This window comes from Triturus cristatus, chromosome 10 (genome assembly GCF_964204655.1).
Source record: "Triturus cristatus chromosome 10, aTriCri1.1, whole genome shotgun sequence".
Taxonomy (NCBI): domain Eukaryota; kingdom Metazoa; phylum Chordata; class Amphibia; order Caudata; family Salamandridae; genus Triturus; species Triturus cristatus.
This window is the reverse complement of record NC_140593.1, coordinates 782,464,697-782,484,943: the sequence shown is the minus strand read 5'-3', so window position 1 is coordinate 782,484,943 and position 20,247 is coordinate 782,464,697. Positions and strand designations below refer to the sequence as shown.

The window sequence follows — 20,247 nt, the reverse complement described above, 5'->3', positions numbered from 1 at the left end:
GATGATGCTGTCAGAATGTTGGGAATCTGCATTGAGTTATGACAGTTGACTGGGCTGAGCTGCCTGCTGGCTGCTCCTGGTGGGGTCTCCCTCTGGACCTGAACAGATCCTCATCTGGTCCTCTTTTGATCTACCTCTGATCTTGTACCAACTTCCAATAAACCTACATAAATCATCACAACTGAGTGGACCTGATCACTACACCGCGCTCGAGCAGATAGCACAAACAGGACTTATTCCTTTAAATGGAAGAGATTCTGTATCTGGTGCAGGTCGGCTAAGGTGCATCCTTTCACGTCTTCTCCAGAAGAGATATTACCATATCTCCTTCATTTGGCTACTTCGGGCCTTACCCACGCTTCCATCAAAGTTCACCTGGCAGCAATATCCAGTTTCAGGAGATCTTATACTGGGCCTTCTCTCTGGTCAAACAGATTAACAGAACAGTTTCTCAAAGGTCTGTTTTGGACTTTCCCTCTTGTAAAGTCGCTGCCTCCAACATGGCAACTAAACACAGTACTTGCTCAGCTGATAAAGCACCCCTTTGAGCCGATACACACAGCTGACCTCAAGTTCTTATCTTGGAAGACTGCGCTCCTTTTAGCCCTTGCATTTGCAAGGCGAGTTAGTGACCTTCACGCTTTCACGATACAAGATCCCTTTCTACAATTAAAAAAAGACAGGGTAATTTTTTGGACTAATCCAAAATTTATTCCGAAAGTACCATTGGATTTCCACCTAAATGAGCCTATTGTCTTAAAAACTTTCTTTCCAAATCCTCAAACAGCAGCAGAAAGAGTTCTACATTCTCTGGATTGAAAACGCTGCCTTAAATCCAACCTTGACAGAACAAAACCTTCCGCGAATTTAACCAACTTTTTGTGGCTTACAGCTTACCCAGGAAGGGTTCCCCTCTCACAAAGCAAAGCATTTCCAGATGGATCTCTGGTGCTATTGTCTTTTGTCACCAGCAGGCTGGTCAGCCTTTACAATAATGGATACGTGCCCATTCCACTAGGGCAGTCTCTACTCCTACGGCACTGTTTGCAGGCGTGCCCATCACGGAGATTTGCAGAGCGGCAACATGGAAGACGCCACATACATTTAGCCATCATTACTGTTTGGATACAGAACTCACGAAGGATGCTGCAGTGGGAAGTGTAAGGTGATTTTTTTTTTTTTGAAACATTTTGCAATTTCTTCAGTATATCTAACATCGTCATAGAACAGGAGTAAATAGCCAGTTGCACAAAAAGAAAGGTATCCTATACATTTTGCATGGAAAGACAATTTGACGGTCTGTTCGAAAAGGACTTGTACATAAAATATAAAAGTAAATTACTATCCTATTCAATATCTGCCTCACACTCGTCGTAGCAGCAACGCATCTCATTATGACAATCCCAACCATATGCAGCCATGCCTCTCCACAGGCAAACAATGGCCCGATTAAATAATTGGTACAGTGTAAGCAAGAGGGTCAGCAAGCATATCTTCACATTCTACCCAATACCTGCAGGAACGATACCTCGTTGTTGCTGTGTGTTAGGAGCAGCCTGTTGTGCATTTAGGTAGTTCCTCAATGGAGCCCATATATCTTTGGGACGGGATGCCAAAGGGGTTGTGGCAACATATAACTCACTGTTCATGGAATAAGAGGCAAGACTGTCAACCACCCTTTCACGGTTGGAGCTTTCTTTCCACCCCAATGTATGGCCACTTCTCTTTTAGCTAACAATAAGCTGATTGCAACAAACCTACAGATCTTAGGAGGAAATTGTGCCACATAACCTAATAAAGCAATTTCAGGTAGGGGTATCGTGTACATTCATCATTTTACTTATGATGATGTGCACTAGCACCCAAAATGCGGAGATGCGTGTACAGGTCCATGCCAAATGGGCAAAGTCTGCACCAGGGGCGTTACATTTCGGGCAGTGATGGGATCTAGATGGGTCGATTCTGTGTACTCTAGCTAGAGTCATGTATGTACTACGTAGAAATTTGAAATGAATTAATTTATGGCGACTGTTGATGGAGACCGTTTTAGTGACTGAGCAGCAAAAAGACCATTGCTTATCCAAGATTGGGAATCCTAGATCTTCTTCCCATGCATGTCGTATTTTATCATCGGTGACTGGGATAAGATCTTCACATGCTCTATAAAGTTTGGATATCAAGTGAATTCCCCTATTACTTTCTATTACCATGGTTAGTGGAGAAAATGATGGAGGTTCTAACGGGAAAGTGGGGGCAATAGTGCACAATGCAGAATGTATTCTCATCGGAACAAATCTATCCATGAATGTTGGTTCAGGAAATCTGGATTCGTCACTTGGATCAAAAACATGGCAGTCAGGAAATAGATCACCAATTTTTGTAATATTGAACTTGGCACATGTGCGTTGTATTAATACTTCTCTTGTAATAGGTAGCCATCTAGCATTTGGGAGAGGCAGCACAGAGGAATAAAGCGTAGATGTGCCGGTGATGCGAAATAGCTTTTCCCAAGCCCAGCTTGTCGTAGAGACGGGTTGGATATCCTTGGGAAGTGTAAAGTGATTAACCTGAATGTTACCAGCTTGAATCTTTGTGCTTTGTGATTGAGTGGTGTCCTACTCGCTGCCTGCTGTCACTCCACTAAACCAACTCCTACCTGCTGCTGGTCACTCTTTAAGGCGGTGTGACAAGGAGAATGTTTATAAGCTAAGGCACTCCAAGACTTTGTGCCTGATAAAAGTTTACCTCTTGGAGTTATTAGAATTTGTCTTTTGGTTCTGAATTCTTTGTTGAAATTGCATGTCGTGACTTTTTTTGAGAAAACTGTTTCCATTGAGACCTTCATTTGCTCTTATCACTTCTGCTGATTTTTCCATTTGAGCGTATGCACAGTTGCTCTGAGAGGCCTTACACTGAAAGAGGTCTTATTACTCTTATCTCCAGCGAGTTGATTGTTGTCCTTTTCTGTTCATCTTCAGTTTGCTTGGTTCTTCAGGCGCCATTGAGAACCAGCATCCTTTTTGCTTAACGAGTTTTCGTGTTCTATATTGTCCAACTATTACCGGCAGATGTTTACCTGTCCTCTTAACCCTCCGAAGAGGAGAGACTGCATTGCTTGGATTTGCGGTATACTCTGAGTTTTTGCATTGACAGAACTTGGGTCCTTTCTGTTGCCTTTCAGCGGTTCACTGGCGTTGCATGTACCGATAAGGGCAAATTGATCCAGAAGAGGAAGGTTTCTCACTGGTTTGGCGTCTGCCTTACTTTATGCTATGACTTATTAAAAAAAGGAGCTAGTTGCAGGCATTAGGACACTTCATCAGGTTGAAGGCTTCTTTGACAGTGTCAAAAGTCAATTCTGTGCTGGACATCTGTCGGGCTGCAGCATGAATTTTGGTCCACACAACCACTAGGCAGTACAATCTTGATTTTCAAGCCTGCAGTGATGGTCCTTATGCCAGGGCCATGCTTCGAGGCTTATCAGTGTAACTATGTCTTCAGATCCACACACTTGGCGTACTGCTTGCATATTGATTCACAAGGTGAGGAATCTGAGGGTGAAGTAGTCCTCCGAAATAAAGGTTTGTTAGTTTTCAATACAAATCCATCTGGTGGATATTATAGCTACCTGCATTATTCCAATTACTTAAGTATCCCCAGTCTGAGAAATGGTCTTTAATTCTTATTAGAACATTGGAATGTTGGAAGCTCCATTGAAAACAATGGAGTAGCTCCGGGCTTATATTGGCTTGTATAAGCCCAGAGCTCCAACATTCCAATGTTTCTTTGTTCACAGCTCTGGCTGTGAACAAAGGCTTCAGGGAGTCTGAGGGATTTGAATCCCCTTGCGCTCCCTGAAGGCTTTGTTTTATTTGTTAGAACATTCTGCCCTCTAGTGGCAGACTGTTCTAATATCCTTATAGCCCTTCGTAGCAGGGCTATACTGGCTATTAAAGTCCCACTGCTTTGTTAAAGTCCCTCGCCTTCGGCTCGGGCCTTTAACACTGCAGTGGGCCTTTAATAGCCTATTAAGTTCCATATAACTCTATTTTTCTATACTGCCACCATTGCTAAATCATGGTCTAATTTGTCCATGAATGCATGCACAAAAGGACCATAATTGATTTTGGTACATGGAGTGATGTCTTGTGTGGCTCTCAGAACTGTAGGTTCCAAAGCCGTAGCTGGAACCATGAGTCAATTGTTGGCGCTGGAGAGCTATTGAATGTTTCCTGGGCCAGTCTCACATCTGTGAGATGTGAGTGAATTAATCTGTGTAGATACAGTAACTACTAGAAAGAAAGTTATAGAAAGAATGTAGCATCTTAATTAGTGTTGTAGAAAATGTGGTGCTTTTTAAATGACTTAGTTGAATTATAAATGGGAACATATGTTTTGTATTCCTCAAGTCTAATTTAAATTTGTTTTTAACTGGTTGTTTAATCTTTTTTAGGTGGGAAACGCTTGACAGTTTTATGCAGCATGATGTACAAGAGTTATGTAGAGTGGTAAGTGATGGCTTTTAAAATTATTTTAGTATTGTGGCCTCACAAATGATTTTGTGCATACATAAATTGAAATCCATCTTTTCCAGCATTGGATTCCTGTTGATAAATAGGATGTAATTCTTTGCAGCTGGTGTTTAAGGTAAACTTAAATAAGATACCACTCCGGGGTTAACTGTAATTATGTTTAAAGACGGTACAGTAAGTACGGAACTGTATTAGTGTAACTGGTTCTTGGAAAAACTGTAGTGTGCACTGCAGATTCCATTCTCGATCTTATGTTTGCTGATCTGTCACATGCCTGTAGCACCACATTGCCAAACCTGCACTAAAATACAGTCAAAATGACCACACCGAATTGTGTAAATGCATAAGAGTATAGCTCAGTCTTGTGAAAAAGTGCCCTCTTTCTGCATGGTGGCCCCCACTTTGTTTAATTGCTGATGTACTTTGAGTGTGCCCTGGGCTCCTGCTAATCAGGTACCCAGGGTCTATGTTCATTCGCTAAAACTGCACTGAAGCCTAAACCAAATTGGCCTCTCCGGCCACAGGTCAGCCCCTGGTAAATGGCACCGCAGGTACCCAGGGCACTGTGACCAGAGTAGGCCTCTAAGGGCTGCAGCACTTATTGTGCCGCCCTTGGAGGTCCTGTACCCTGACACACGCACACCCTGCCTTTGCAGGCTGCGTGTCTTGGTGCAGAACAAAGTGAAGAGTCGACATAGCACACATCTCTGTGTGCCATGACTTCTAACCCACTGCCCTGGCATAGATCAGTCACCCCTCTAGCTGGGTGCACTATACCAGTAGTGAGGGTACAGGTGCATGAGCCCTGTACCCCTACAGTGTCCACGTCCATTCTTAGACATTGTAAGTGCAGTGCTGCCATTTAGAGTATATGGTGCTGGGAGTTTGTCATTACGAACTCCACAGCACCATAATGGCTACACTGAAAACTGAACTTTGGTATCAAACCTCTCAGCACATTAAACACACACTGATGCCAGTGTGGGATTTGATGAAAAATTCACACAGGGCATCTTGGAGATGCCCCTTGAAAACTAACCTACCACTAGTGTCCAGGCTAAGTGGCTGCTTTCAACTGCCACCACCAGACATGTTTCTGAACCCCTGGGTCGAGAGCCTGCTGCTCTCTGGGGGCCTGAAACAATGCACATCCTGGGACGAGGTGCCAAGCCTCCTCCCCCAGGATGGGCAGTGTTCACGAGGGGGAAGATTCAAAGGCTTGCCGCCTTTGTGAGCTTCCCCAGGCCACTTGCTACTCAGCAACTGGTTCCCACTGGTTCTGACCCCCCACATTCGGTGGGAGAACCAGCGGGGAAAAAAGTGAGCAAGAGAGGTGTGCCCACTTCTGCCAACTCCTTCCCTCAGGTGGGGGAGGCGAGGTGAAGCACAACTCTCAGACAAATCTATCTTGAAGAATGGGGGGGGGGGGGGACTCAGCCAACCAGGGCCAAACTCGTACCCCCCTCCCACTGGAAGGTGGCATAATAGGGGTGTACCCACCCCAGGGAAGGGACCCATTGCTCCCTGCCGTTTACCTACCTGTAGTGCCCCTAAATCTAGTATTTAGGGGCACCCCTAAACCTTGCTTCCTCAGACAAGAACCTGCAACAAGAAGGACCGAACAGCCGTGCAGCAGCTAACAAGAGGAAGACGCCCACTGACTTTTCCCCAGCCCTACCGGCCTCTCTTCCCTCAAACCTGCTCCGGCGAAATCCAGGTGTCCTGCTGCAAGCATCCTCAAACCCCCGTAGAACCTGCCTGTCTTCAAGCACAAAGACTTTGTCTCCCGTGAAGACTGTATTTGTTCATCTGCAACCTCTGGCTCTGGCCGGAAACCGCAGATCCGCCCCACTCTGCACCCGCTATCCACGGCCTAAGCTCGAGTGGGCAAACACCACGGGAGGTTACCCCGGCAATCCTCACCTGAGATCTGACGCTTGCAGCGTAATCCAGGAGGCCCCCTAACCTTGACCAGGAGCTGGTAAGATAATGACACCAAAAGTCACCCCTACACCCCACGGCCTTGTGTGCCCACCCAACGGTGCCTAACCAACCCCTAACTTACCTCTCCAAGTGGTGGTCGCACCCAGAAGACCTTCGTCCCCAAGCCTGCAGTGTCTTTCCAAACCAGAGGTTCTCCATTGAAAACAGGGTGTCCGACGTTGAAACAGCACTCTGCACACAGCATCAGGGAACAAATCCATTCTAGTGGTAGTGGATCATGCCACTAGGTATCCTGAGGCAATTCCCCTTAAGACTACTACAGCTCCTGCAGTAGCAAAGGCCCTCATCGGTTTCTTCACCAGAGTAGGGTTTGCTAAGGAGGTGGTTTCAGACAGAGGTTCCAACTTCATGTCTGGTAACCTAAAACACATGTGTGGAGTGCAGTACAAGTTTACTAAACCCTATCACCCACAAGCCAATGGCCTTGTTGAGAGATTCAACAAGACATTGAAATGCGTGATTATGGGTCTCCCTGAGAAACTCAAAAGGAGATGGGATGTCCTCTTACCATGCCTGCTTTTCGCTTACAGAGAAGTGCCACAGAAGGGAGTAGGGTTTTCCCCCTTTGAATTTCTGTTTGGCCATCCTGTGAGGGATCACTCTTGTAAAAGAGTATTGCGAGAACCTCTCCAAGAATCCAAACAAGATATTGTGCACTGTGTGTTTGGCCTAAGGTCCAGAATGGCAGAGTACATGTAAAAGGCATTCCAAAAACCTTGAGGCCAGCCTGGAGCTTCAGAAGCACTGGTATGACAAAGTGCTACACTGGTTGAATTTCAACCGGGGCAAGAGGTATGGGTTTTGAAGCCAGAGGCACCAAGGGCTCTCAGGACAGATGGGGTGGCCCTTGCCCTATCCTATAAAAAGTGAGGTCACCTACTTGGTTGACCTGGGCATAAGCAGGACCCACCTGTAGTTCTACCATGACAGGGCTGACATCACCATGCTGATGGTGACTGATGCGGATCAGGAGACTGAGAGTGAACCTCTACCTGACCTCCAGTCATACAGCCCATAAGATGGGTCAGTGGATGGAGTTGTCTTTTCAGGCACCCTCTCTGCCCAACAGCAGACTAATTGCAAGCACGTCTTGCAGCAGTTTGCAAAGCTCTTTTCCTTGACAAACTGCTGGACCTAGGATGTGGACACTGGTGACAGTTCACCTGTCAAAAACAAAGTCTATTGACAGTCTGATCAAGTCGAGGAAAGCATCAGAGTTGAAGTCAGCAAGATGTTGTTAGGTGTTATTGAACCCTCTGAGAGCCCCTGGGCCAGCCCAGTGGTTCTAGTCTCCCAAACCTCATCCACAGGGTGGAAAGCGAGAACTGAGGTTCTGTGTGGACTATAGAGGGCTCAACTCTGTCACTGTCACCAAGACATGCTCACTCTATCCCAAGAGCGGATGAGTTAATAGAGTAATTGGATGCAGCCACATTTCTAAGTACTTTTGACTTAACTGCAGGGTACTGGCAAATTGGCATGGCCCTAGGAGCAAAAGAAAAGACAGCATTCTCCACACCTGATGGGCATTATCAGTTTAGTGTTATGCTCTTTTGTTTAAAGAATAACCCTGCCACCTTCCAGAGGTTGGTGAACCAAGTCCTTTCTGGATTGAAGTCCTTTGGTGCAGCTTATCTAGATGATATTGCGGTCTTTAGCTCCACCTGGCAGGATCACCTGATCCACCTTGGGAAGGTTTTAAATGCCGTGCAAACTGCAGGCCCAACTATCAAGACCCACAAATGCCGGATAGGGCAGGTGTAGGAAAGTGTTTCTGTTGCAGTAAACCCCCTACTTTTTGCTAGACTACTGATGCACTTTTTTCTTGGTGTGCCCTGGGTCCTTGGCAATCAGGTTCCAGGGCCTGTGTTCTTTCCCCAAAACTAACCCAGTTGGCATCTCTAGCCACAGATCAGCCCCTGGTAAATGGTACCACAGGTATCCAGGGCACTGTGACCAGGGAAGATCTGTAAGGGCTGCAGCACTTATTGTGCAACCCTTAGAGGCCCTGTACCTTTACACACACACACACACACACACTGCTGTTTGTTTGTTGGTCCTGGCCAGCGCTGCATCTGTGTGAGGGCTGCTCAAACCCACGACTTGCGGAACCCGCTTCGCGGGTCCCGCTGCGGAATCCCCTCACCTTTACCGCCTGCTTGTGGTCTCCTGCCTGGCTGCTCTGTGGGGGCGTGTGAGGAATCAGGGCTGCGAGCGTGAACCGGGACTCACCTTCCCAGGAGTCCCGGTCCCGGAGGCTGAGTCACCTGGCCCCGCTCTCCCTGAACGCCCCGCCCCCACCTTTTTACAAACTTAAAAGGCACCTGGACCCTTTCTTCGTGGGACGCTGTTTGTTTGTTGGTCCTGGCCGGCGCTGCATCTGTGTGAGGGCTGCTCAAACCCACGACTTGCGGAACCCGCTTCGCGGGTCCCGCTGCGGAATCCCCTCACCTTTACCGCCTGCTTGTGGTCTCCTGCCTGGCTGCTCTGTGGGGGCGTGTGAGGAATCAGGGCTGCGAGCGTGAACCGGGACTCACCTTCCCAGGAGTCCCGGTCCCGGAGGCTGAGTCACCTGGCCCCGCTCTCCCTGAACGCCCCGCCCCCACCTTTTTACAAACTTAAAAGGCACCTGGACCCTTTCTTCGTGGGACGCTGTTTGTTTGTTGGTCCTGGCCGGCGCTGCATCTGTGTGAGGGCTGCTCAAACCCACGACTTGCGGAACCCGCTTCGCGGGTCCCGCTGCGGAATCCCCTCACCTTTACCGCCTGCTTGTGGTCTCCTGCCTGGCTGCTCTGTGGGGGCGTGTGAGGAATCAGGGCTGCGAGCGTGAACCGGGACTCACCTTCCCAGGAGTCCCGGAGGCTGAGTCACCTGGCCCCGCTCTCCCTGAACGCCTCGCCCCCACCTTTTTACAAACTTAAAAGGCACCTGGACCCTTTCTTCGTGGGACGCTGTTTGTTTGTTGGTCCTGGCCGGCGCTGCATCTGTGTGAGGGCTGCTCAAACCCACGACTTGCGGAACCCGCTTCGCGGGTCCCGCTGCGGAATCCCCTCACCTTTACCGCCTGCTTGTGGTCTCCTGCCTGGCTGCTCTGTGGGGGCGTGTGAGGAATCAGGGCTGCGAGCGTGAACCGGGACTCACCTTCCCAGGAGTCCCGGTCCCGGAGGCTGAGTCACCTGGCCCCGCTCTCCCTGAACGCCCCGCCCCCACCTTTTTACAAACTTAAAAGGCACCTGGACCCTTTCTTCGTGGGACGCTGTTTGTTTGTTGGTCCTGGCCGGCGCTGCATCTGTGTGAGGGCTGCTCAAACCCACGACTTGCGGAACCCGCTTCGCGGGTCCCGCTGCGGAATCCCCTCACCTTTACCGCCTGCTTGTGGTCTCCTGCCTGGCTGCTCTGTGTGGGCGTGTGAGGAATCAGGGCTGCGAGCGTGAACCGGGACTCACCTTCCCAGGAGTCCCGGTCCCGGAGGCTGAGTCACCTGGCCCCGCTCTCCCTGAACGCCCCGCCCCCACCTTTTTACAAACTTAAAAGGCACCTGGACCCTTTCTTCGTGGGACGCTGTTTGTTTGTTGGTCCTGGCCGGCGCTGCATCTGTGTGAGGGCTGCTCAAACCCACGACTTGCGGAACCCGCTTCGCGGGTCCCGCTGCGGAATCCCCTCACCTTTACCGCCTGCTTGTGGTCTCCTGCCTGGCTGCTCTGTGGGGGCGTGTGAGGAATCAGGGCTGCGAGCGTGAACCGGGACTCACCTTCCCAGGAGTCCCGGTCCCGGAGGCTGAGTCACCTGGCCCCGCTCTCCCTGAACGCCCCGCCCCCACCTTTTTACAAACTTAAAAGGCACCTGGACCCTTTCTTCGTGGGACGCTGTTTGTTTGTTGGTCCTGGCCGGCGCTGCATCTGTGTGAGGGCTGCTCAAACCCACGACTTGCGGAACCCGCTTCGCGGGTCCCGCTGCGGAATCCCCTCACCTTTACCGCCTGCTTGTGGTCTCCTGCCTGGCTGCTCTGTGGGGGCGTGTGAGGAATCAGGGCTGCGAGCGTGAACCGGGACTCACCTTCCCAGGAGTCCCGGTCCCGGAGGCTGAGTCACCTGGCCCCGCTCTCCCTGAACGCCTCGCCCCCACCTTTTTACAAACTTAAAAGGCACCTGGACCCTTTCTTCGTGGGACGCTGTTTGTTTGTTGGTCCTGGCCGGCGCTGCATCTGTGTGAGGGCTGCTCAAACCCACGACTTGCGGAACCCGCTTTGCGTGTCCCGCTGCGGAATCCCCTCACCTTTACCGCCTGCTTGTGGTCTCCTGCCTGGCTGCTCTGTGGGGGCGTGTGAGGAATCAGGGCTGCGAGCGTGAACCGGGACTCACCTTCCCAGGAGTCCCGGTCCCGGAGGCTGAGTCACCTGGCCCCGCTCTCCCTGAACGCCCCGCCCCCACCTTTTTACGACATACCCCATTGGTCTTTTTCACATACATATCGGAGAGTGACGCTGCGCGGGAGCGCGCGGGAGCGTCCGGGGCTAAGACCGGGCTAAGACCGGGCTAAGACCGGGCTAAGACCGGGCAAAGAGCGGGCCGTTTGAGGCCGTTCGAGGACTGGACTGGCCCACCCCTCTTGGCTCGACATTTTTGGAAGCTAAATCAATAACCGAGGGGAAATAGACCTACCTTTGTTACAGTGCCTTAGCGCTATGGATCCAAGGGTAACCCGTAGCAAGTCTTCTAAACGTGGGTCACAAATTAGTGGCCCCATGGATGACTTTATAACCCGCACAAACATAGCTATAGACGAAGAGATATTCAAGCTCCAATCTCGGGTCTCGCTAGAACTAGATGCCGCCAGAAGAGTGTCCCAAGTAATCGCACTTTCTAAGAAATCCTCTCTAGGCCACAGAGCCACTTCTGTCACCCCTGAGCGCCCAGCCCGCCCACATTGTATAGTCACTAAGGCAGATGTTCACCATCCACCGATCCCGGCTACTCCCCAATTTGCGTCAGGAAGTAAGAAGGAGGAAACTCCTTCGACACCTCTTAGTGTGCACACCCCTGTCCCCATTGCATTTTTCCCGAATCTGTCTAATAATATCCCCAGTGGTAAACAACCGAAGAGGAAACGCAATTCTCGCTCAGCTTATTTCCGCAAGAAAGCGAAAATTGCTGTTCCAAAAGATCTACTAGTGACCAACATCACAGCATTTAACGCTGGAGTAGTGAATACCCCTAATACCCAGTCATGTAGTGAGGGGCAGGGAAAAAATCCATCTATCCCCCTCCTTAATACCCCAGTAGGTGTGGACCCCGAAGTAGACGGGTTAACCAATAATAAAGAATTTATAGAGGTGGTTTGGGACACACTTAAAAAACTTTTGTCACCTCTAGATCTAAGACTAGCAAGGATAGAAAATAACTTGTTAGAAATAGAGAAGAGCATTATTGCTTTGGCCACTCTTGGGTTGAAAAGTCTGGAAAACCAGGGCATTATTGCAGCTGACTCAATGCCACAACCTACCGCACCCCAAACCAATCTAGCTTCCTCTTCAGTACCACTCACAATAAAATCTGTCCCTAAGCGAAGGTCAGTTATGGAGGAGCAAGCTCGCGTTAAACTAAGGCCAGTTATGGAGGAGCAAGCTTGCGTTAAATCAAAGGCTCCCCCACAAGGTCTCACACGCAACCTGCAACATTCTAAACGCGAAACATTAAATAGATCGACTCTCAGTAAAACTCAGGTTCCCCCAGTCAAAGATAATTTTAGAGGCGGCTATATTGACCTTCCCCCAGAGGCAAACGACTATGTGGTTGTCTTGACGGGTGTTCCTATGATAGGTAACGGCCAATTTGAAAATCACTGGTCGCTGAAAAATAAAATAATGCACTGGTTAAATGTTAACAGACCAATCCCCAATGGTAGAAGAAGTCGCGTACTGATGGTTCGCAGGACCCCCTGGGTAGGGCCAACGCTGAAATCCAGTTCGGGGGGACTGCATAGTAGTGACCTTCGAAGACCCACACACGGCACACCACATCTGTAGTTGGCCTAGCAATGATGACTCCTTAGTCAAACCCAAACCACTATCCTTTTTTTATCCCCCCCGACCCATCTGTAACCAGGGGGATAATTGGTCATTGGTCCAACACCACCAACGGCCGAATAGGCCCTGGTGTTACCGGGAGACCCTCCCACCTTGGAATGGTCTCTCTACTTTTAACAGATTTGGTGGCCTAGAGGAGGTGGATTGACTCCCGGTGCAACCACCCAAACAACCCCGAAGGGAATTCTTAACCTCGCAAAGGCATCATTCCATTGATTGTCCAGCCCGAGTAGGACGATCCAACAATGAATGGGTTGATGGGGTGACTTTGTCATTGGACATAACAGTAAATTGTAGCAGGGAAAATTGGTCAAACTTGCTCTGCATGACTCCCCCTGCATCTACTTCTCTTGAACACCCGGATTCTACCTGCCTGGTCTCCTATGCGACCTCCATTCTCCAGCAAAACGAGCCATTTGTGAGGTCTCCAAGACCTGTGGGTGCGATTGTTTCTCCCATGCCTATGCCCATTGACCCCATCAAGGTCTCTCCAAAAGCTGACTCTGTCTTAAAAATTCTATCTTGGAATGTGGCTGGTCTTGGTCGTAACTTTGACATCCCCGAATGGAACGACTTTCTGGAACCCTTTCACATCTGCCTCTTTCAGGAAACCTGGTGTTTAGAGCCAAGACATCGAGTGGGATTCTCTACCTTTTTTATCCCTGCAGTCCAGGAGCAGGGATCCAAAGGTCGCCCGTCAGGCGGCCTTATTATATGGATTAGTATTACTCTGTGCTTCAGGGTGAAAGAAAGAAATACCCAATCACCGGATCTCCAGTGGTTAACGATAACACACAAAGGTGGAAGAAGTATGGAAATCTTCAACATTTACCTGAGGGGTGCCAAAGGCGGTGTATCCCATCTACCTACTACAGGCCTAAACCACAACCTGGCTGCTTGCAAAGCGGACTCCTATATAATGCTTGCAGGCGATTTTAACTGCTGTTTTGAGCCCTTGGCCAGCGAAGATATCTTGGACACTTTTGAGGAGGACACCAGGAGAGGTATTCCTATTTTGAATCTTGACCCGATTCCCAAATGGTCGCAACACGCAATAGAGATCAATGCCCTCTGTATGGAGCATAATTTGCGACCGACAAATGGCCGATCCAAATCTGACCATATGGGTGCACACACTTATAACAGACAAGACCATACGTCTAGGATTGATTATATTATGCTTAATTACAATCTCTGGCTATATCACCTAGATATGGAGGTTATAGTGTCGGGCGATAGCGACCACAACCCCTTATCGCTATCTATTTCATTTCCTTGGCAGGCTGGAAGCCAAGGCCCACTCGGACATAAGTGGAAATCCTCCCACGAATTAGTCCCCGCAAACTGTAGCAGGCGCTTAAAGTGGGCAAAAGTCTTGGCTGATGAAACAAGGATGGCCCAAGCCGGGTCTATTTTGGAAGAGGCGGAGCCCCGGATGAACACTTTAAGCTTAACCGATAATAAGATCTTACCTCTATTTACTGAGACTGTATTGGCACTGAGTGACTTATTTATTGTTCCCCAAATCTCTCGTAGGGGGTCCCTCGAAAACCTTGCCTAAACAGTCAGACAAGTGGTATACTGTAAAATGTCGTGAAGCTAAGAAGGAACTTGTTGTGACATTAAAGTTCAAAGACACAGTTGCTATTAGGGCTGCTAGAAAATTTTATAAAAAAACCATATTTGAAGCCAAACAGGTTTATGATTTTAACTTTTGGGGAGATTTAGTAGAGGCTAGCACCAGGAAGGACGCCAAGAGGTTCTGGGACCTATTAAGATCTAGGGAAAAGCCCACTGACCAGCAGCTAACTTGTAACATTATAGGGGGGGGGGTATGGTTCGACCACTTCTCACAACTGTACTCCGCTCCTCCAGGCCTCCCCCAGCTAGCCTGCCCACCCATGGGTTTATTCCCTAATCCTACAATCAACCTCCCGTGCTATGATGGCCTATTTACCAGCTTAGAAGTAGAGAGAGCAATCCAAGGTATTGTTTCGAACAAAGCAGCGGGTCCTGACGGAATCCCAGGAGACCTAATCAAGAATTACCCACCCATTTGGAGTAGATTAATTGCCTCGCTTTTGAACGAAGTTATGTTGGGTGGAGTCTTTCCTGACTCATGGAGGGGTGCTGAGGTCGTACCTATTTTTAAAAAAGGTTCTAGGGACGACCCAGCGAACTACCGTCCAATTAGTTTACTGGACTCTTCTCAAAAGGTAGCAGGGAAGGTGGTATTGGGCAGGATCAACGAGTGGGCAGATGGAAATCACATCCTGTCAGATCTTCAAGCGGGCTTCAGATCAGGAACAGGCACAATCGAGCAGACGTTCCGCCTTCTAATGATCTATTGGAAAGTGGTGGTGCTGGGAGGGGGCAGTCTGTATTTAGTCTTCATTGACTTGCGGACTGCCTTCGACCTGGTACCACGCGCGCTTTTATGGAACGTCCTCGATGGGTTAGGCCTCCCTCCATATTTGCTGTCGCTGCTCGTGAAATTTCATGATGGGAATTTCGCCCAAATTAGATGGGGTACACAGGGAGAGAAAACATCTCGTATCCCCGTGGACAGAGGCGTTCGCCAGGGCTGTGTGCTTGCCCCCACTCTGTTTTCTCTTTAAATTAACGGAGTGGTGGAGCATCTTTTACAACAACCATCGGATGCACCAACCCTGGCTGGAAGGAAAATCCCAACGCTCCTGTTCGCAGACGATACCCTCCTAATTTCAAAATCACCAATGGGCATTCAATCGCTGCTTTCTAGCTTTCAAACCTTCTGTGAAGGAAGGGGTTTGGCCATAAACATAGGTAAAACCAAGTTTTTAGTCCTTAACCCGCCCAAAAAATCCGTCTATCCCCCGGTCCTAGATTCTGTCCCACTTGATCGTGTCAAAGAATTTGATTATCTGGGTATACGCGTCAGTGACACCATGAGCTGGAAGGCACACCACCAAAAAATCTTTCTTAATCACAAAAGGGTGGCAGGTGCGTTGCTCAAGGAACAGCGAGCCTCATTATCAAAACCTATTGGGGCTCCCCTAGATATCTATAGGGCTAGGGTTGTAAGTGCGGCACTTTATGGAGCTGAGCTGTGGGGCACCCATGGAGTTGACACTTTGGCTCATCTTGAGAACAACTTCCATAAAGATCTAATGGGTTTGCCCCACAGCACGCCAACAATCCCATTGCTGTTAGATGCAGGTACCCGGGCAATCTGCGACCAAGCGAAATTACGCCCACTTTTGTTATGGTCCAGAATCTGGAATGTACAGGAATTAAGAAGCTATGCAGAAGCTTTGAATGACATTTTGTCATTACCGGGCTCACATAGGATCATCTGGCTTAGGGAGGTAAAAAAGCTGCTCTACAAATTAGGCCTAGGAGAGGCTTGGGCCAATAAATCTGCACCCCCGAAACAACAGCTAAAGAAGGTTTATTGGGCATGGGTAGACAACGAGAGGGCCCGAAGTATAAATCATTGTAAATCTGTAGTTCTGTTTCTGTCGGTCAAAGATTCGCCGTCAAGGGAACTTTATCTAGATACCATTCAGAGCTCATGGGACAGAGCACTGTACATTAAGTTTAGGGTGGGGGTGCTTCCATTATGTGAGTTCATGTCCACTTGGAAACCGCCCGCTCAAACCGTACCCTATTGCCCATTTTGTGATCTAAGGGTAGAGTCTGTGTCCCACATGTTGTTCGAATGTAGTGTCTATGTAGCTCCGAGACGTAGGTGGTTGAAGCCCCTGTGCAGGTGTCTGGGAACTCGCTCTCACTTGGAAGCTCTGCGTATTTTACGTACAGATGCTAGACCCTTTTTTTCCACTTGTATGGCAAAATTTTTGGGCTGGGCTTGGCGTCTAAGAACTGCAAGAAAACTGTTAATCCAGTGAATGACCCCCCCTACCCAATATGCTGTTCCGGATACGAAATGTTTTTATACTGATGATTGTTTTTTAAAATGTTCTTTTTCTAAAAATGTGGAAAATGCTTTTATGATATGTTTGTATCGAATAAAGCTACTTACTTACTTACACACACACTGCCTTTGCAGGCTGCATGTTTTGGTGCAGAACAAAGTAAAGAATAGACATGGCATACATCCCCATGCGCCATGCCTACAACCCACTGCATTGGCATAGATCAGTCACCCCTCTAGTTGGGTGCTCTATGCCAGTGGTGAGGGTCAGGTGCATGAGCCCTGTACCCCTACAGTGTCTAAGCCCATTCTTAGGCATTGTAAGTGCAGTGCTGCCATTAAGAGTATATGGGGCTGGGAGCTTGTCATTAGGAACTCCACAGCACCATATTGGCTACACTGAAAACTGAAGTTTGGTATCAAATGTCTCAGCCCATTAAACCCACACTGATGCCAGTGAGGGATTTAATGAAAAATGCACGTAGAGGGCATTTCAGAGATGGCCCCTGAATAAACAACCAGCCTCTGGTGGGTTCCCGGAGTGGTACACACTAGCCTGCCACCACGAGACTTGTTTCTGGACCCCTAGGGTGGGAGCCTACGCTCCCTGAGCCCAGAAACAAAGCCTTTCCTGGGTGGAGGTGTTCACACCTCCCTCAGGCCAGTAAGAGCCATCTGTGGCAGGGGAGCTTCAAAGGCCTGGCAGCCTTTGTAATGCGACTCAACCTCTCCTGCAATCGGGAGCAGTCTTCCTGCCTGTCTCCCCTCCCTTGCGGTGGGAAGACTGGTGGGAAAAACTAGCCAGCCCAGGAGGTGTGCCCACCTCTGCCAACTCCACCCCTCAGGTGGGGGAGGAGAGGTGAAGCTCACTCTCCAGTGCACGCTGTTTTGCAGATGGCAGGCACTCCCCAATCAGGACTAAGGATTGTGCTCACTCCCCCACATGGGGTGAGCACACAAAGGGTGTAGTCACCCTAAGTTCAGTAGCCCTTTGGCTATTGACCTCAAGACCCCTAAAACGCCCCCTTAATACAGTGTTCGAGGCATGTGGGCTGCTGAATTCATATCTGTGCATAGATCGCCGCCTAGTGTTGGGTCCGGATGTTTGCACGTTGTTGTCCTGGAAGAGTCTTCGAAGTATCCTTGGATAGGTGACTCCTCCCATGGACTACAGTGCGCATGGGCATCCTCTCCATCCTCAGATTGTTTTTTTCCGCCATTGGGTTCGGATGTGCTATCTTAGCTCAAGTTAGGAAAAACTTTTGTCGAGGCCACAAGGCCTTTAGTTCGCGTCGGTACTGTTTATCGATCGGGTTTCGATACTTTTTGTTAGTTTACTAACTTTCAGCACCGACTTTGTTCGCATTTGCCTGTCCATCGACTCTACTTCGACGATGGAATCCAGGACGCCATTCAAAAGGTGTCCGGTATGCAATGCGAAGTACCCACACATCGACGTCCATCCGGTGTGCAACAAATGCCTTTCGCCGGACCACGACGAATCGACATGTATGGCCTGTGCCCGGTTCCGTTCAAAGAAGACTCTGCGGAATCGTCGAGCGGCGAGGCTCGAAGCGCAGCACGCGGCACCGGCCCCAGCTGACATCTTCGACGAGGCTGACGACGTCGAAGAAGTAGAAGTCTTACCCTCCAGTCCCGTTTCCGAACACGAACACGAACCCGGATCGGACGAGGCCGACGAGTCACTCTTCCACAGAGGTGAAGACGACACCGAGGTAGGAGACGACGAGGAGGCCTTAGGAGCCGAAGAGAGTAGCTCCGATGATGAACAAGGCCTACCTGTTCAGACCGAAATTTCACCAGCGCCACAGACTATGGCTCCGGTCGAGGGATCGCCTTCGGGCCTTACCCGAGACCTATCACGCAGTCCTTCGGCCCCGCCCTCGGGCCCGGCCTCGGACGTTCAGCGGCAGCCATTACCGCTTAAGCCAGCTGGTTTCCCTTCCACGAAACCGAAACCGAAAGCTGCTCAGGTTCCTACGAAACCGAAACTGAAAGTGGCGCTAGTCGGATCGAGGCCTTCAACACCTTCGACGCCAGCGCACCGGGTCGGCACCGACCGCACCAAGAGAGACTTCGGTGCCGAACTCGAGACGGGCGACATGGGAGTCGACAAACGGAAGAAGGTCATCGGCGCCGACAAACCTGCCCGGTTACCGGCGTCGACGCCACCGACACCGAGGGCCGTCCCGCCTGCTACGCCTCGCAGCACTCCCTCGACGACACCAAAACCTCACGTGTCGAAGACGTCGACGGTGATCTCCGCACCTCGACTCGATGCGCCACGGGCGCAGAAGATATCTGCAGCCGCCTCGACGACCCTGGCGGGGGCCACGACCTCTAAGGCGCCCCGAGTACGGCCTGGCGCGATGCCAGGCTGCAGATCCAAGGACGCCCTCCAGGACCCGTCGGGTTCCGGTTCGGCTCCGGCGGTTTCGTCGGTGCCGACCAGCATTACCTTCGGCTTGCCTCCACCCACAATCCCGAAGGCGTTTCAACTCAGGACACAGGTCACCAAAACTGCGGTTACACCTGTCGAGCCGTCTCCGTCACACGTCATCGACGCCGACACTGGCAGGATGATTCTCCACGGCCGAAGGATAACTTCGGAACCGCCATTGGAGCCTTTCAGGATCCCGCTAAAGAGGAAGCTGCCTGTGGACTCAGAACCTCTCCTGTATGAACCCTTCTATTCACCCTACCAGGATCCACACCGGGCCTCCCCCACACGCTCCGACACGGATGCATTGGGGGACTACTTGGATGAACAAGTCCCCTACCATGTGGACACGGACCCTGATGACCAGCAGGACCCTGACCAAACTTGGGGCGACCCTGCAGACCCCAGTGCACCTCTTGATGCACAGGACACACAACTATATGGGCCAAAAACATCACCCACAGAGGATACTGCGGCGTTCAACGCTCTGATTGAACGTGCGGCAAACAACCATGATGTACAGCTTCACTCTGATATCATCGAAGATGACTTTCTAATGGACACCTTTGCATCCTCAGAAAGACATGTAAAGACTCTGCCAATGTTGAAGGGGGTCCTCAAGCCAGCCACTGACATTTTCAAGGAACCCACCAGGGCACGAGTGATAAACCCCAGGATCGATAAAAAATACAGATCAGCACCTGGGGATCCTACTTACATCAGAGGCCAATTACCACTCGACTCCATCGTTGTGGCGAATGCCCGCAAGAGGGCACACTCGCAGACAACGGGTGACGCTCCTCCCCCGGACAAAGAGTCCAAGGTGCTAGAGACCTCCGGCAAGCGAGTTGCCGCACAAGCTGCAAACATATGGCGCATAGCTAACACTCAAGCGCTCCTCGCTCGCTACGATAGAGCGCACTATGACACACTGGAGCAACTTCTTCAGCACCTCCCTGACCCCTACAAAGAAGGTGCAGAAATCCTTATCAGAGAGGGACAGCTACTCACAAATGCTGCCATTAAATGTGCACTAGACGCTGCAGACACGGCTGCCAGGGCCATCAACACTAGCGTCATCCTACGACGTCACGCCTGGCTACGTATCTCAGGATTCAAGCCTGAGGTACAAAACAATATACTTAATCAGCCCGTCAACCCCGACTTTTTGTTCGGACCTGAGGTTGACACCACCCTCGAGAAGATAAAAAAGGACACGGACACTGCAAAGTCCATGGGCGCCCTACAA

The 20,247-nt window shown here is 50.0% G+C and overlaps 1 protein-coding gene across 2 annotated transcripts in view; it reads left to right on the top strand.

Annotated features, from left to right (window-relative positions):
• Positions 1–20,247, top strand: part of USP7 (ubiquitin specific peptidase 7) — a 1,511,465-nt gene that overhangs the window by 373,981 nt on the left and 1,117,237 nt on the right. For both annotated transcript variants that reach the window (XM_085628311.1, XM_085628312.1), the window contains exon 8: positions 4,454–4,508. In XM_085628311.1, the coding sequence (XP_085484437.1) occupies positions 4,454–4,508 (55 nt within the window). The remainder of the gene's footprint in view (positions 1–4,453; positions 4,509–20,247) is intronic.